This window comes from Salmo salar, chromosome ssa13 (genome assembly GCF_905237065.1).
Source record: "Salmo salar chromosome ssa13, Ssal_v3.1, whole genome shotgun sequence".
NCBI lineage: Eukaryota > Metazoa > Chordata > Actinopteri > Salmoniformes > Salmonidae > Salmo > Salmo salar.
In genome coordinates, this window is record NC_059454.1 from 96,329,879 (window position 1) to 96,346,119 (window position 16,241).

Genomic DNA, 16,241 nt, shown 5'->3' on the forward strand with positions numbered 1-16,241 from the left:
CAGCAGGCCACAAATGTGCATGTGTCTGCTCAAACGGTCAGAAACAGACTCCATGAGGGTGGTATGAGGGCCCGACGTCCACAGGTGGGGGTTGTGCTTACAGCCCAACACCGTGCAGGACGTTTTGGCATTTGCCAGAGAACACCAAGATTGGCAAATTCGCCACTGGTGCCCTGTGCTCTTCACAGATGAAAGCAGGTTCACACTGAGCACGTGACAGACGTGACAGAGTCTGGAGACGCCGTGGAGAACGTTCTGCTGCCTGCAACATCCTCCAGCATGACCGGTTTGGCGGTGGGTCAGTCATGGTGTGGGGTGGCATTTCTTTGGGGGGCCGCACATCCCTCCATGTGCTCGCCAGAGGTAGCCTGACTGCCATTAGGTACCGAGATGAGATCCTCAGACCCCTTGTGAGACCATATGCTGTTGCGGTTGGCCCTGGGTTCCTCCTAATGCAAGACAATGCTAGACCTCATGTGGCTGGAGTGTGTCAGCAGTTCCTGTAAGAGGAAGGCATTGATGCTATGGGCTGGCCCGCCCGTTCCCCAGACCTGAATCCAATTGAGCACATCCGGGACATCATGTCTCGCTCCATCCACCAGCGCCACGTTGCACCACAGACTGTCCAGGAGTTGGCGGATGCTTTAGTCCAGGTCTGGGAGGAGATCCCTCAGGAGACCATCCGCCACCTCATCAGGAGCATGCCCAGGCGTTGTAGGGAGGTCATACAGGCACGTGGAGGCCACACACACTACTGAGACTCATTTTGACTTGTTTTAAGGACATTACATCAAAGTTGGAACAGCCCTTAGTGTGGTTTTCCACTTTAATTTTGAGTGTGACTCCAAATCCAGACCTCCATGGGTTGATAAATTGGATTTCCATTGATTATTTTTGTGTGATTTTGTTGTCAGCACATTCAACTATGTAAAGAAAAAAGTATTTAAGATTATTTCTTTCATTCAGATCTAGGATGTGTTGTTTAAGTGTTCCCTTTATTTTTTTGAGCAGTATATTTCTCTATAGACCAGAGTAGGCTAATTAGGCTATGTAATATTGGCAATATAATTACATTTACTTAGGGGCCGTTTCCCTTAGGCTCATAGGTGACGCGTCCATAAGGCTATGTAAATCTACTATCCCACATAGTAGAAAAGTGTACCTATTCTATTGGTCAGACTGTTGAGAAGGAAATAGTCCAAACAGACTCTGGGACAGTTGTTGGACGGTAGATCCCAAATTCATCCAACCAGCAGGCCTAGAATACATAACAAAATGTTGAAAAAGCAATGAATCTGATGCAACCGATCAGAACATTTAGTTTAAAATGTTGATAAACTATTATTTCTTAAAATGATAGGCTACTGGGTTCAATGACATACGGAAGTCTTCATAAAATAACTTCCTCCACAGACATGGTAGTATTTTACCTAGGCTACTTTGAAGCAAGGTAAAACATGCCTCATAATGTTGTAAAATGTTCACATTTCAAACAATTAAGTAGCTCTGTTTTCAAGATGCATACTGCCTCCAGCTCATGGCAAAGTGGTGTGTGACATGCTGATGAAGCCTGCCTTCCATTGCCTATGCATTTGAATGGGAAGCACACTTCAATTACCAGTTGGGAAATACAAAGTGCTGTCTGACAGATTTTCCTCTAAGGCTCTAACTGTACTGTGAGCGTGTGATAATTACGATACAAAACGGGATTAAATAAGATGCAGAAGGAATATACGCACTCCAATTTAATTCCACTAAATTATGCAAATGAACCCATAGACCGATAAGCATGACCGGTCAAATGTATTTACAGCAATAAATAGACTAAAAAGCATTATTTCGCAATGGGATTTATTTTCTCCTTTTCCCGGATAATTTTATTTATCGGCTTTTCAATTTTTTTAATGGACAAAAATCGTCTATTACCAGCTAACAGAAACCCTGACATACACATTAGGTTGGAGATTGGCTGGTCCTCTGTAGCTCAGTTAGTAGAGCATAGCGCTTGCAACGCCAAGGTAGTGGGTTCGATGCCCGGGACTGCCCATACGTAAAATGTATGCGCGCATGACTAAGTCGCTTTGTGTAAAAGTATCTGCTAAGTGGCATATATTAGGCTGGAACAGAGGGCAGCCACAGTGCAGCACCCAATGAGTAGTTAAGTTCCTTGCTCAAGGGAACATCAGCGAGAGAACATATTGGGGAAACAACTTGGAATCTATTGAGCAGCTGTAAAGCTAGCTAGCTACATGCTAATGCCAGGTGTATGCTAGTACCATCTATAACAAGGTGTTTGCTCTCTTGCTCTTTCCCTCTCAGAGGTGTGCTCCAGTCCCTGGTAGAGAAGCACTTCCCAGCTCCAGACAGAGGAAAGCTGTTCAGCCTGCTGGGCATTGACCTGCCGGCCATGAAAACCCCCTTCCCCAGCGAGGCTGCAGCAGAGCAGAAGGGAAAGAAGAGGAAAGGTACTGCAGGGCAGTTTGCCAGAAAAGGGCAGTCATTGGGTCTGTAATGAGACAGTGACGAGTTTGATCTCGGTATTCTTCAGTTGGTTACTTTAGCAACAAGAGATCTCTTCATGCATTTCCAATGTTCTTTTTGTGTGACTCATCGTAGGTGTTTTATGTAATGTTCTGGCTTACTGTTTCACACGAGACTCAACTCTTTAAAAAAGACCTCCGTCTCCCAACACTAATGTAGAGTTTTGGCTATGTTTACCAATGTTAATGTTCCCTCTCTCTCCTTCCCTGCAGGTGCCAACATAAAGAAGGCAGAGAAGAGGAAGAGAAAGTCAGGTGGTCTGTCGGGGAACAGCTCTGACGACAGCAAATCAGAAGAGTCTCATAAGGACGATGCAGAGAGTGACGACAGCTTCAAGTCGGTCAGCTCGGGAGAAGATGACGAAGACGACTTCAATCCCTTCAAGGATGACTCCAGCGAGGATGAGGAGGATGGTGAGCAAGGGAGTTTGATGATTTAAGATTGATTATGAGCTAACCACCTACCTAAGTCTCATAATTTCTCCCATCTCCCAGACCCCTGGCTGTCTGGAAAGAGGAAAGGGGTGAAGAAATGCAAGGAGAAGAAGAAGAAGAAGAAGAGCATTGACCCAGACTCTATCCACAGTGCCTTGTTAGCCTCTGGCCTGGGCTCCATCAGGCCTGCTTTCACCACCCCCACAGTCAAGACCTCCAGCACACCTGCCATAGGTAAGTTAATAGCAACAACACACTTTCCGTAAGTGAGCGTGGAGTTGGACTTCTGTGCAAATCTCCCATTGCCATCAATGTATGCTCTAAAGTCTGAGTTTGGATTGTATAACCAGCCAGAATGAGCAGATGATGATGAACATTTTTTTTTTTTTTACTCCCTTGTTCTTATCCCGCCATCAGCCAAGGTAGAGGTAGATGACAGCTGTATGACCAGTCAGGATGCTGTGGAAGATGCTCAGCAGATGAAGAGAGATCTGTTGGACCAGCTAGAGAAGCTGGCTCAGGATCTACCTCCCAACACTCTGGATGAACTCATAGACGAGCTGGGAGGACCTGACAACGTGGCTGAGGTAACGGGTTCAATTAAATATGGATACAAAGAACAGTGCCCCAGGAGCTGGACAAATTAAAATATCAGTTATTAAAAGAATCTTAAAGTCCACTCATTGTTAACTGCTAATGTGTACATTTTTTAAGCTAGAGATGGACCTCTTGACTATCATATTTTAGATTATTTGTTCTCACATTATCTCCTCTCTGTGTTCCAGATGACTGGGCGTAAAGGCCGGGTGGTCAGTAACGACGATGGCAGCATCTCCTACGAGTCTCGGTCTGAGCTGGATGTTCCTGTGGAGATCCTCAACCTCACAGAGAAACAGAGGTTCATGGATGGAGAGAAGGTATGGGAGGATGGGAAGAGAGAAATAGGAGGAGGAGAGAATGGAACAGTATTACCCCATGTTTCTGATTTAGGTGAGGGGTACAAGCACATTGACTTGAGAAATGTAGGTTGTGTGCAAGGCAGTGGGGGGCAGTCTGCTTGTTTGAGTCACAGATCTATAGAATCAGTTAAATAAAGTAGTCACAAACGATGGCACAAAACCATTCCTAACCTTTTTCTTCTCCCTCTCCAGAACATAGCCATCATCTCGGAAGCAGCCAGCTCGGGCATCTCCCTGCAGGCTGACCGGCGAGTGAAGAACCAGAGGAGGAGGGTCCACATGACCCTGGAGCTACCCTGGAGTGCAGACAGAGCCATACAGCAGTTTGGTCAGTAAAGTCTTTCTGGCTGTGGTTTCATTACCCCCATACAGTCTCAAGCACTGAGACTTCAAGATGCAGTCCGGGATCTTAAGCACTTTCGTATATATATTGGACGAATTGCAATCCATCACGTCATAAGAAATGGATGACTTGGTACACAATTTTCACAAATTTTGGCTCGTGGACGCTACTTTCAAAACCACTAGCTGAAATGATACAAAACCTTTGACGTTTCACCAAGTGAAAATGCTATAGAAATGAAATCTAACTTTATTTTCACTCTAGTCTTGTGGGATTTACTTGTCTCGATAATGTGGCTCATGGTAGTTAATTTAGCTGGCATGTCTCCTCTGGGTTTTTCATACTCTGATACAATGGGAACAGCAGGTGTGAGGTATTTAGAGTAATTAAATGTGTGTTCTGCGTAATGGTGCCAATGTCTGTCTCGTTCTCTCTCAGGGAGGACCCATAGGTCTAACCAGGTGACTGCTCCTGAGTATGTGTTCCTCATCTCTGAGCTGGCTGGGGAACAGAGGTTTGCCTCCATTGTGGCCAAGAGACTGGAGAGCCTGGTAAAAACCTGTCCTGTCAGTGGTTCAATTAAGCTGAGCAGTGGAAAATGTGGATATTATCACCCATGTTTGAGCCACTGATGCTACATGTGATATGTGTGTTCCACAGGGTGCCCTCACCCATGGAGACAGAAGAGCAACAGAGACGAGAGATCTCAGCAGGTTCAACTTCGACAACAAAGTAAGCAGATATACACTACCGTTCAAAAGTTTGGGGTCACTTAGAAATGTCCTTATTTTTGAAAGAATAGCAAAAATTAATTGTCCATTAAAATAACATCAAATTGATCAGAAATACAGTGTAGACATTGTTAATGTTGTAAATGACGATTGTAGATGGACACTGCTGATTTTTATTTTATTGAATATCTACATGGGCGTACAGAGGCCCATTATCAGCAACCATCACTCCTGTGTTCCAATGACACGTTATGTTAGCTAATCCAAGTTTAGCATTTTAAAAGTCTAATTGATCATTAGAAAACCCTTTTGTAATTATGTTAGCACAGCTGAAAATTGTTGTTCTGATTAAAGAAGCAATAAAACTGGCCTTCTTTAGACTAATTGAGTATCTGGAGCATCAGCGGGTTTGATTACTGGGTCAAAATGGCCAGAAACAAAGAACTTTCTTCTGAAACTCGTCAGCCTGTTCTTGTTCTGAGAAATGAAGGCTATTCCATGCGAGAAATTGCCATGAAACTGAAGCTCTCGTACAACGCTGTGTACTACTCCCTTCACAGAACAGCGCAAACTGGCTCTAAGCTGAATAGAAGGGAGTGGGAGGCCCCGGTGCACAACTGAGCAAGAGGACAAGTACATTAGTGTCTAGTTTGAGAAACAGACGCCTCACAAGTCCTCAACTGTCAGCTTCATTAAATAGTACCAACAAAACGCCAGTCTCAATGTCAACAGTGAAGAGGCAACTCCGGGATGCTGGCCTTCTAGGCATAGTTCCTCTGTCCAGTGTCTGTGTTCTTTTGCCCATCTTAATTTTTTTTCATTTTATTGGCCAGTCTGAGATATGGCTTTTTTTTTTTGCAACTCTGCCTCGAAGGCCAGCATCCTGGAGTCGCCTCTTTCTAAGTGACCCCAAACTTTTGAACGGTAGTGTCCCACTAAATATAATTTGTGTGTGTGGTTCCCTGTAGTTGTGGTTGTAACCTCCTTTCTTCTCCAATCCACAGTATGGCAGAAATGCTCTGGAGATTGTGATGAAGTCCATCGTTAACCTGGACTTTCCGTTAGTGAATCCTCCATCGAACTTCGAAGGGGATTTCTACAAAGGTATGTCTCATGTGTGGACAGATTTTGGGACTCGGTTGTAGGATTTATGTCCCTATTTTGAGCCAGGGGAAATTCCGTTCTCCTGCTTGATACTGGGGATTCTTTCATAATGTCTAGAATTCACACGACTGGCTCAGTCCACAAGCTGAGTGAATCTATTTCTGGTGCATGGCTGTTGTCTTACTTCCATCTGTGGGCTCCTGGGTGGTCAGTGGTCTAAGGCACTGCATCTCAGTGCTAGAAGCGTCACTACAGACACCCTGGTTCGAATCCAGGCTGTATCACAACCGGCCGTGATAGGGAGTCCCATAGGGCGGTGCACAATTGGCCCAGCGTTGGCCGGGGTAGGCCATCCTTGTAACTAAGAATGTTATTAACTGACTTGCCTAGTTAAATAAAAAAAAATGTGGTTCTGTCTTCATCCTATTCCCTGGCAGAGATCCTTCATGGGTTGATCGGAGTGGGTCTGATCAATGTGGAGGACAGATCAGGGATCCTGTCTCTAGACAAAGGTGAGACTGGCTATGACTAACTTCTCTAGGGTATGTGGGACGGTTGCGTCCCACCTCGCCAACAGCCAGTGAAATAGCAGAGCGCCAAATTCAAAACAACAAAAATCTCATAATTCAAAATTCTCACACATACAAGTATTATACACCATTTTAAAGATAATCTTCTCGTTAATCCAACCACACTGTCCGATTTCAAAAAGGCTTTACGGCGAAAGCATAGCATTAGATTATGTTAGGACAGCACCTAGACAAGAAAAACCAAACAGCCATTTTCCAAGCAAGTAGAGGCGTCACAAAAACCAGAAATACAGCTAATATTAATCACTAACCTTTATCAGATGGCACTCATAGGACTTCATGTTACACAATACATGTATGTTTTGCTCGATTAAGTTCATATTTATATCCATAAACCCCATTTTTACATTGGCGTGTAATGTTCAGAAATGTTTTCCCTCCAAAACTTTCGGTGAATGAGCACATTCATTTACAGAAATACTCATCATAAACGTTGATAAAAGATACAAGTGTTATGCACATAATTATAGATAAACTTCTCCTTAATGCAACCGCTGTGTCAGATTTCAAAAAAGCTTTACAGCGAAAGCAAACTTTGCAATAATCTGAGTACAGCGCTCAGACATCAAAACAGATACCTGCCATTTTGGAGTCAACAGAAGTCACATAACATAATAAATATTCACTTAAAAAATGATCTTCATCGGAATGCACTCCCAGGAATCTCAGTTCCCAAATGTTTGTTTTGTTCGATAAAGTTCATCTTTATGTCCAAATACCTCCATTTTGTTCGTGTTCAGTCGAGTAATCCAAATCCACTGTGCTCGCGCAGTGAGTTCAGACAAAGTCAAAAAAGTTATATTACAGTTCGTAGAAACATGTCAAACGATGTATAGAATCAATCTTTAGGATGTTTTTATCATAAATCTTCCAACCGGACGATTCCTTTGTCTTCAAAAAAGAAAAGGAACACAGCTAACTCACGGAAGCGCGTGCCACTGAGCTCATGTCATTTTCTCAGTCATCTGATTCCAAGACCTCTTATTCTCGCCCCATTCACAGTAGAAGCATGAAACAACGTTTTAAAGACTGTTGACATCTAGTGGAAGCCTTAGGAAGTGCAAAATGACCCCATTGACACTATTAGATAGGCAATCACTTGAAAAACTACAAACCTCAGATTTCCACACTTCCTGGTTGGATTTTTTCTCAGGTTTTTGCCTGCCATATGAGTTCTGTTATACTCACAGACAGTTTTAGAAACTTCAGAGTGTTTTCTATCCAAATCTACTAATAATATGCATATCTTAGCTTCTGGGACTGAGTAGCAGGCAGTTTACTCTGGGCACCTTCTTCATCCGGATGTCAAAATACTGCCCCCTACCCAAGAGAGGTTAAGCCTTGTCAGATTACATTAAAAAGTATTAGACTGTACAGTTCTTTCCTCTCTTCTTCCTAGACTACAACAACATAGGGAAGTTCCTGAACCGTATCCTGGGGATGGCGGTGCAGGAGCAGAACGCTCTGTTCCAGTACTTTTCTGACACGCTGGCAGCCGTCATACAGAACGCCAAGAAGAATGGACGCTACGACATGGGCATTCTGGGTAAGACCGGAGAGGAATCGCCTTACATTTTTTTCTGTTAAAGGAGACTAATGCCAACTACTGTGAATGAGGGACTATACTCTAAATGACACCTACAGTATTAAATGGCTACCCAAGATTTCAGACTGGGTCTGGACAAAATGGCTGCTATGTGGATGTGATTAGTACTGTTTCTCGGTCTCTTTCTAGACCTAGGTTCTGGGGATGAGAAGGTGAAGAAGATGGAAGCCAAAAAGTTCCTGACTCCAGGCTACTCCACCTCCGGACATGTGGAGCTCTACACGGTACAGCTGACTGTTGTTTTTCCTCACTAGACAGGAATAGAAACTGGTTTAACAAGGAACTCTTTATTTCTTACGTCTCCAACGGACCGGTAGCCATTTTCCATTTTGAAAATACTGTTTGTGTGTGGCAGGTGAGTGTGGAGAGAGGCATGTCCTGGGAGGATGCTACCCATGCCTGGGCCGAGCAGAGTGGACCCGATGATGGCTTCTATGTACAGGTACTAAAAGACAATCTAGATGTTTTCTTCTCTACAGAGTTTGGCAAGCTCTACATATTAGCACCAAATATGATAACGTTCTGATTTATCGTTTTGTTTGCCATAACATTTCCCTAGACTTAGTTTTGTTTTACGAACTCTAGATATATTTTGCTGATCCCCCCAGATAAGGAACAACAAGAAGACTGCTATCTTGGTGAAGGAGGTGAACAGTAAGAAGAGGCTGTTCCTGGTCTACAGACCCAACACAGGCAAACAGCTGAAACTGGAGGCCTATGCTGACATCAAGAAGAAGTGTAAAAAGGTGCTGTCAGATGATGCCAAGCAGCACTGGATCGACCAGTACCAGTCTTCAGCTGAGATCTGCTCTCATGCCTACTGGTAGGTGCTGTTTCTCATATGACTGTAAAGTTGTAGTGGTGGTTTTGGCTGAGTTGTCAAGTTCACTAGCAGGTTTTACTCTTTACCCGTATAGTTTAATGAACTAGTCAGAAAAAAGGTTGAATCGTGTGTTTATTATCCTCCCTCCAGGCGTGGTAACTGTAAGAAGGTGTCGATGGGTCTGCAGTGTGAGGTGGGTCTGCGCTGCAGGACGTACTATGTGCTGTGTGGATCTGTGCTCAGTGTGTGGACCAAGGTGGAGGGAGTCCTGGCCTCCGTCAGCGGAACCAACATCAAGATGCAGATCGTTCGTCTCAGGACGGAGGACGGGCAAAGGATTGTGGGTAAGTTGATGCTGGAAGTCTTTGGGTAGAAGCAGTTTTTGAAAACAAAATTTAGGTCACAACCTGTAATGTATTTTACCAGAGGAGTATTGTACATAAGTAGAAGCTGGTCCCTCTCCTCCCCAACAAGTGAACTATAAATGAACAGATGTTGGACTACGAGGTAGCTAAAGAAGTGCATTATTTTCCTTTGTTCTAACGTGGTTATTTCCCATCTATCTCTCGTGTCCAGGCCTGATCATTCCAATTAACTGCGTCTCTCCTCTGACCAACATCCTGTCGTCGTCTGACCAGTCTCAGCAACTGGCCGTTCAGCAGCAGCAGAAGTGGCAGCAGCTGCACCCTCAGAGCCTCAGCCACATGCATAACATGGGTTCACCACCCAGTCTGACCTGATGGGCTTCGACACCCATTTTCTCCTCCACACCCTGGGTTCTCGACCCAACCTGATGGGATACGACAACATTTCCATCTGAATCTCTACCACGACGCTACCCACCACCTCTTCTCCTCCCTTTCCGTTCCTCCTAAGGTGCCGAGTTGTGGTTTTCCCTGAAGCTAAACCATGGTGGCAGAGTTAAGATTTCAGGGTTTATGTCCAAAGAGGAGACAGTCTCCCTGTTGACATCCTGAGGAGTTGGCTTGACAAATAATATTCCTCTGAGATTCAGAGCTGAAGATTTAGAAGAGGCTGCGGTGATGACGCGTGGAGAAGTGGCATTATAAAAAATGCTGGAGACTGTTTTTCCTGTTACACCCCCCTCCCTCCCCCCAGCTCTATGTGAACGATGGCGTGTGCCTTCTCTACTGAAGGATGGGAGATGTCACCTAGGTTTTTGTTTTCTACAGGTGACAGGACAGTGCTCAGGGGTTCGTTAAGCTACACAGTGACTCTTTTTTTTTAAAACAGACGTTTTACAAAATGTCTACCTGAGATGCATGACCACACACCGACTGCTTGCTTTCTTCATTTTAGATTTTACTCTATCACGACTCAAGTCTCAGGCATGATGACGACAACGCTCACCATAACTACATTTAAAATGGCACCCTATTCCATAGGTAGTGCCCTACTTTTGTTGTTCACCATCTAGAGAGTAGGGTGTCATTTCTGAAACGATCCTTGTTTCTTTCAGACAAGTGTATCAAACATGGGTGTATCCTTTCTACCTACAGAATTGTTTACAGCTTGACTATCAAGAATTGTGATTGTGCATGGTTTAAAATAACTTTATTTTCCTGCATTTATTCCTCTGCATTCAAAAGATGTTCGGAACGGGTTGTTTGATATGTGGCATCAGATTCGATATCTTGTACTATCAAACTACAGCCGATACACTCCTGGAGTGTTATTATAAAACTGCACGTGAACCGACAGATCTTGTTTGTCAATACAAGCTGTCTAATAACGCTACATTAAAAGCTAATATTCAAGAAAGTTTGTTGCTGAATTCAAAACGGATCCCTTTTACCTCCATGTAGGTGTGTGTAAATCTGAAAGGATTGGATCTGTGTATCCAATGTGAAGATTGCACCTTGGAGGCAAAGGTGGTATCAATTAGCATATTCACTTGTATCTATCTGATCCTTCAGGTCACATGTCAAACTCTTTCCGCGGAGGGCCGAGTGTCTGCATGTTTTCTCTCCCTTGTACTTGATAGATTCATTAAGGTCACTAATTAGTAAGTACACCCCCTCGCCTGGTTGTCTGTCTTAATTAAAGGGAAAAACAGCAGACACTACTAGGCCCTCCATGGAATGAGTTTGACACTACTGCCCTAGGCCCTCCATGGAATGAGTTTGACACTACTGCCCTAGGCCCTCCATGGAATGAGTTTGACACTATTGCCCTAGGCCCTCCATGGAATGAGTTTGACACTACTGCCCTAGGCCCTCCATGGAATGAGTTTGACACTACTGCCCTAGGCCCTCCATGGAATGAGTTTGACACTACTGCCCTAGGCCCTCCATGGAATGAGTTTGACACTACTGCCCTAGGCCCTCCATGGAATGAGTTTGACACTACTGCCCTAGGCCCTCTATGGAATGAGTTTGACACTACTGCCCTAGGCCCTCCATGGAATGAGTTTGACACTACTGCCCTAGGCCCTCTATGGAATGAGTTTGACACTACTGCCCTAGGCCCTCTATGGAATGAGTTTGACACTACTGCCCTAGGCCCTCTATGGAATGACTTTGACACTACTGCCCTAGGCCCTCTATGGAATGAGTTTGACACTACTGCCCTAGGCCCTCCATGGAATGAGTTTGACACTACTGCCCTAGGCCCTCTATGGAATGAGTTTGACACTACTGCCCTAGGTCCTCTATGGAATGAGTTTGACACTACTGCCCTAGGCCCTCTATGGAATGAGTTTGACACTACTGCCCTAGGTCCTCTATGGAATGAGTTTGACACTACTGCCCTAGGCCCTCTATGGAATGAGTTTGACACTACTGCCCTAGGCCCTCTATGGAATGAGTTTGACACTACTGCCCTAGGTACTTAATGGAATGAGTTTGACACTACTGCCCTAGGTACTTCATGGATATCTAAAACAGGGGTTTCAAACTCATTCCATGGAGGGCCTTGTAGTGTCTGCTGGTTTTTGGTTTTTCCTTTAAATTAAGACTTAGACAACCAGGTGAGGGGAGTTTCTTAATAATTAGTGACCTTAATTCATCAAGTACAAGCGAGGAGCAAAAACACTCGACCCTCCGTGGAATGAGTTTGTCGCGTGACTCGGGGTTCTTGGGATTGGGTACTTGTTCCCTCACTGATTCTGATCTGGAATCTAACCTCGAATCTCTACCAGTCAGCAACATTGCTGCTTGATCTCTGGTACTTTTTATCTGTTTTGTCACTTGAGACAGGATGTACAGGGGCGGAAGACTTTCTAAAAATATATTTTTTAAATGACGTGATGTAAAAAGCCTGAGTTTAGGATGCTACTTTGCTATACCAATGTGTATAGTGTCGTCTGGACATAAGAAAACAGTTTTTTGCTTAAATAGCCGTTAACACTTGAAGGATGGTGTAATTTCATCTTTGCACGAGTTGCACTACTGACATGTTGTACAACAAATCTGTATTAAATGATTTAACTGAGTGCAAGATTTCTACCTCTTAATGACCAATAAATACCAAGTATAAAGTTTGAGAACTGTATCAGTTTTTATATCATTCCTCAATACCATTTTCCTCAATCCTTTTTTTTTAATCTGTATACTTAATTGTCCAGGTTTTTTATAATGTGCTGTCCTCTCTAATTATCACCAATCATAAAAGGTCCCCTCTACATTGTGGTTTTTAGGCCATCACTTGGGGGTCAATCCCATCCCACAACTTCCATGGGGTAATGACGCTGAAAGCTATGATTGGGCAATAGAACGTGGCTGCTGCCTGTCCACCAATGGTCAAGAGAATGACCGGGTCCTGTACCACAAATTGGAGAGGGGTTACATCGTATCAGCACGGGCCCAATCACAGCTTTGAGAGAAGACGGAGAATCTTCAGAAGAGGGGCCTCCAGTGCACGTGTGTTGTAGATAAGATTTTGTTTGATCTTTATGCTTAATATTTAGGTAAGAGGGAATTTCTAGGAGGGAAAAGTGTGGCCAATTCGAGGCAACAATGGATGCGTCTCCAAGTCCCCAGACAAAGACAGGTAATCTTAAATTGACTTAGTTTAATGTTTTTTGGGGGCTGTGCTATGGTGGTCTACTACAAAGTGTTACGAACAAAAGCAATACTGTTGCACGAGTCGCCACCATCTGACCAACAGTGTAACTGGATGGGTCTATAGATTTACCCCACGCTCTAGTATCACACGTTAAAGGAGCTTGTATAGGCTAATTATATTATTTATTTTTACTTTATATTGTTTTGTTATATAATTAAGACGAATCAATATGAAATATTTTCATTGTCCATTAGGCTTGAAATTCTACTAAAATGTTAGTTCTATGTGGTCTAGAGATGTATTCTGTCCATGTGTTGTGTGCAGCCGGACAATTTAAAAATATTTTCAATAAAATAAATCGAACGTGAATTAGTTACAAAATATGTAATTTAAATAAACCTAAAAGTATTTTTGCTTTTCAAATGTACTGAAAGTTGTAAATCGCGTTGGAAGCATTTTCGGTCAGATTATCCGGGATTGTCTGTTGTGGTGATAGAATGCATTGTGGGTGTCAATATAAAGTGACGGCCATATTTGCCGGGTGCCGTTGCTGTAAACAAAAAGTGAGAGACAGACGCTTCACTGAATTTGATTTTCGGGTCATTTTATTTCTTTAATTTACAATGTCTCTGGGAATGTCTTACAAACCCAATGTCCACCAGCACATTCCAGGAACTTCTGGGAACCAGGGTAAGGGAACAATATCGGTTAAACTCAACCATTCATCCGTTAAATCGAGTGTTAAATTCGGTCTTTTGGAGAATAACGTTACCTGGAGAAAGACCGTGTCTGTAGTTTTTGTCCAGTTATATATAGGGTCAGATCCTAGGAGCTAGGCTAATTCATATCCGCCATTATTACTAATGTAAAAAAGCCACATCCTCATCTTCATTGGCTATAACGGCAGAGGTGGGAAATTCCATATGTTCCCGAAAAATAATCTCTGTCGTTCTGTGTCCCATGCCATCCTGGAGGGTGTCGTTACGTTGTGACAAAAATGTATCACTTTGGCTTCTTTAGTCAGCCCTGTTCCGCTTCCTCCATGATAGTCTTGCGGAGCTGTTGATTGATCTGCCAGGGATATTCCTCTATGAACCTTCGAGGACATCTAGTGTTTAACAAGGCTTATTGCATTAAAAAAAACATGTGCACTACAACTGTGGCCATTGTTGGCTATGTGAACATACAATATGTAGAATTTGTACTATCTGGTGAATGGTGATATCATATTTGACCCTAGATTTGTTTGTATTTGTCTCCCAACAGTTGGAAACATCCAGTCTCCGTCAGCAGCCAACTTGGCCACGTTGCAGTCCTACAGGCCGCTGGTGAACGATGTTTACGCACCACCCTCCTTGGGCTTCACACAGGTACAGGCAGACACCCAAATTGCTTCTTCTAATTCTACAATGCAGGAAATAAACAGAAATGTTCAAACAAATGCGTAGTTACATCGTAGGTAACTCCTTTGGTAAAGTGACTTATTCCTCTCCTGTCCCTGTGTGGTCAGGGATCCAGCAGCAGCCAGGTACCCCAGAGTAAGTATTCAGAGCTGCTGGCCATCATCGAGGAGCTAGGGAAGGAGATCCGGCCCACATACGCTGGAAGCAAGAGTGCCATGGAGAGAATAAAACGAGGTAATGTGGAAACTTCTGTAGTAATACAATACCTCTATTGTGTGGTAACACAAACAGCATTATCTAGACTTCACAATAGTCCTCTACCTACTAACTCTAACTTGGTTAGAGAGTTGTCATTCAGTCAGTGAATGACTGTTGTTCATTTTGGTGTATCCTACTTTTCCCCAAAGGTATCATCCATGCCAGGGGACTGGTGCGGGAGTGCTTGGCAGAGACTGAGAGAAATGCCAGGTCCTAGCTACAGAAGCACTACCCTCTCCTGTAGAAGAACCAATACTCTCACTCACCATGTAAAAGACCACTGCATGGCACATCCTCTAAAAAGAGGAATGGAAAACAAAATAAGGGATGGTTAGAAAGGTCAAAAAATGTTTCTGGAAGGTTGAGATTTGAGAAAAGGAGGGAAAGGGGACACTAGAATAGAATTCAGAATTCAAAGGATTTGGTTTTTCTTCATGCCCCGTTTTGGGGTCACAGTTTCCTGACTTCATATTTAAAATTAATAGTAATTTTTGCATGCAAACGTATGGGTCCACCATGGCCTTCAGTTAATTGTAGACATTGCATGGCTTGTTTCCGGATTAGACTAGGAGAGGAACACCTTTTTGGTAGATGTTGGTCTGAATTCCAGACCCTTAATGGTTGAACAAGTGAAGGACAGAAACGTGCCAAATACATTGGTTCATTCATGTTGAGGTTCTTTTTTGGGATCAAAAATGAAAATGCTGTTACTTGCATATTTGTATGTATTTATTACTTGTGTAATAAAATGTATTTTCAATACAAATATAATTGTTTTGAAAATGTGTGAAAACAACCCAAGTGGTCTCCTATAACCTTGCTCCTTAGGAGAAAAATACAGATATCACCCAACTTGAATAGATTAGAAGGTGGCTATTGAGAGTAAGTAGGCAGTCATTGCTAAATCAAAACTTGTCTTGGATGAATAGAAGGAATGGACATATCTAGAAAATAGCAAGCAGTACAGCAGGACCACTGATTTAGGCTCATCTACAGTGATTAATTCCTTGGATATTGCATAACCCAGCAAGATTTAGGCAATAAGCACTGATTGAACTGACCAGTGGTGAACAGCAATACATGTGGTCAAGGATAATGAATGAATGTGAAACTTGAACAGGGCCTGAGAGAGACTAGTATTTACCATGAATACGGGATATAACTAGCCACGCCAAGACACATTAAGTAGACGTAACTATCAATGTTGGAATCGCAGATAACAATGTAACATTAGCAATTGCACATTTGTAACGTAGTAACAATTTTGTATCCTTGCGCGTTTCATTGGACTTCTACCCTTGCAGCGAACACTTCCTACAAGTTCTGCCAATCATGCCCATTGTTGTGTACTGCCATTGTGCATCATAGCCAATCATAAGGCTTGAATAAGAGAGACAGCCAATCAGGTAACTCGTTTTCTATT

The 16,241-nt window shown here is 43.3% G+C and overlaps 2 protein-coding genes across 6 annotated transcripts in view; both read left to right on the plus strand.

Moving 5' to 3' along the window:
- Window positions 1-12,636, plus strand: part of LOC106568305 (protein strawberry notch homolog 1) — a 32,230-nt gene extending 19,594 nt beyond the window's left edge. For all 4 annotated transcript variants that reach the window (XM_014138519.2, XM_014138520.2, XM_014138521.2 and 1 more), the window contains exons 17-32: window positions 2,320-2,465; window positions 2,754-2,954; window positions 3,036-3,209; window positions 3,393-3,562; window positions 3,761-3,892; window positions 4,127-4,262; window positions 4,716-4,828; window positions 4,938-5,009; window positions 6,013-6,112; window positions 6,550-6,624; window positions 8,102-8,248; window positions 8,438-8,532; window positions 8,664-8,750; window positions 8,917-9,131; window positions 9,282-9,475; window positions 9,708-12,636. In XM_014138519.2, coding sequence (XP_013993994.1) covers window positions 2,320-2,465; window positions 2,754-2,954; window positions 3,036-3,209; window positions 3,393-3,562; window positions 3,761-3,892; window positions 4,127-4,262; window positions 4,716-4,828; window positions 4,938-5,009; window positions 6,013-6,112; window positions 6,550-6,624; window positions 8,102-8,248; window positions 8,438-8,532; window positions 8,664-8,750; window positions 8,917-9,131; window positions 9,282-9,475; window positions 9,708-9,871 — 2,221 coding nt within the window. In that variant the 3' untranslated portion in view covers window positions 9,872-12,636. The remainder of the gene's footprint in view (window positions 1-2,319; window positions 2,466-2,753; window positions 2,955-3,035; window positions 3,210-3,392; window positions 3,563-3,760; window positions 3,893-4,126; window positions 4,263-4,715; window positions 4,829-4,937; window positions 5,010-6,012; window positions 6,113-6,549; window positions 6,625-8,101; window positions 8,249-8,437; window positions 8,533-8,663; window positions 8,751-8,916; window positions 9,132-9,281; window positions 9,476-9,707) is intronic.
- Window positions 12,637-12,911: 275 nt separating this feature from the next.
- On the plus strand, window positions 12,912-15,584 carry cdka1 (Cyclin-dependent kinase 2-associated protein 1). 2 transcript variants are annotated; one of them, XM_014138513.2, is made up of 4 exons: window positions 12,912-13,142; window positions 14,424-14,527; window positions 14,668-14,794; window positions 14,968-15,584. In XM_014138513.2, the coding sequence occupies exons 1-4, from the start codon at window positions 13,109-13,111 to the stop codon at window positions 15,033-15,035; spliced, it is 333 nt and encodes a 110-aa protein (XP_013993988.1). In that variant the 5' UTR covers window positions 12,912-13,108; the 3' UTR covers window positions 15,036-15,584.
- Window positions 15,585-16,241: the final 657 nt, after the last annotated feature.

Excerpts from the sequence above, each read along its gene's own strand:
- cdka1 (XM_014138513.2), top strand. The coding sequence starts at position 13,109 with ATGGATGCGTCTCCAAGTCCCCAGACAAAGACAG. Across the intron at positions 14,528-14,667 it reads CCTCCTTGGGCTTCACACAG|GGATCCAGCAGCAGCCAGGT; the intron begins GTACAGGCAGAC and ends CTGTGTGGTCAG. Across the intron at positions 14,795-14,967 it reads CATGGAGAGAATAAAACGAG|GTATCATCCATGCCAGGGGA; the intron begins GTAATGTGGAAA and ends TTTTCCCCAAAG.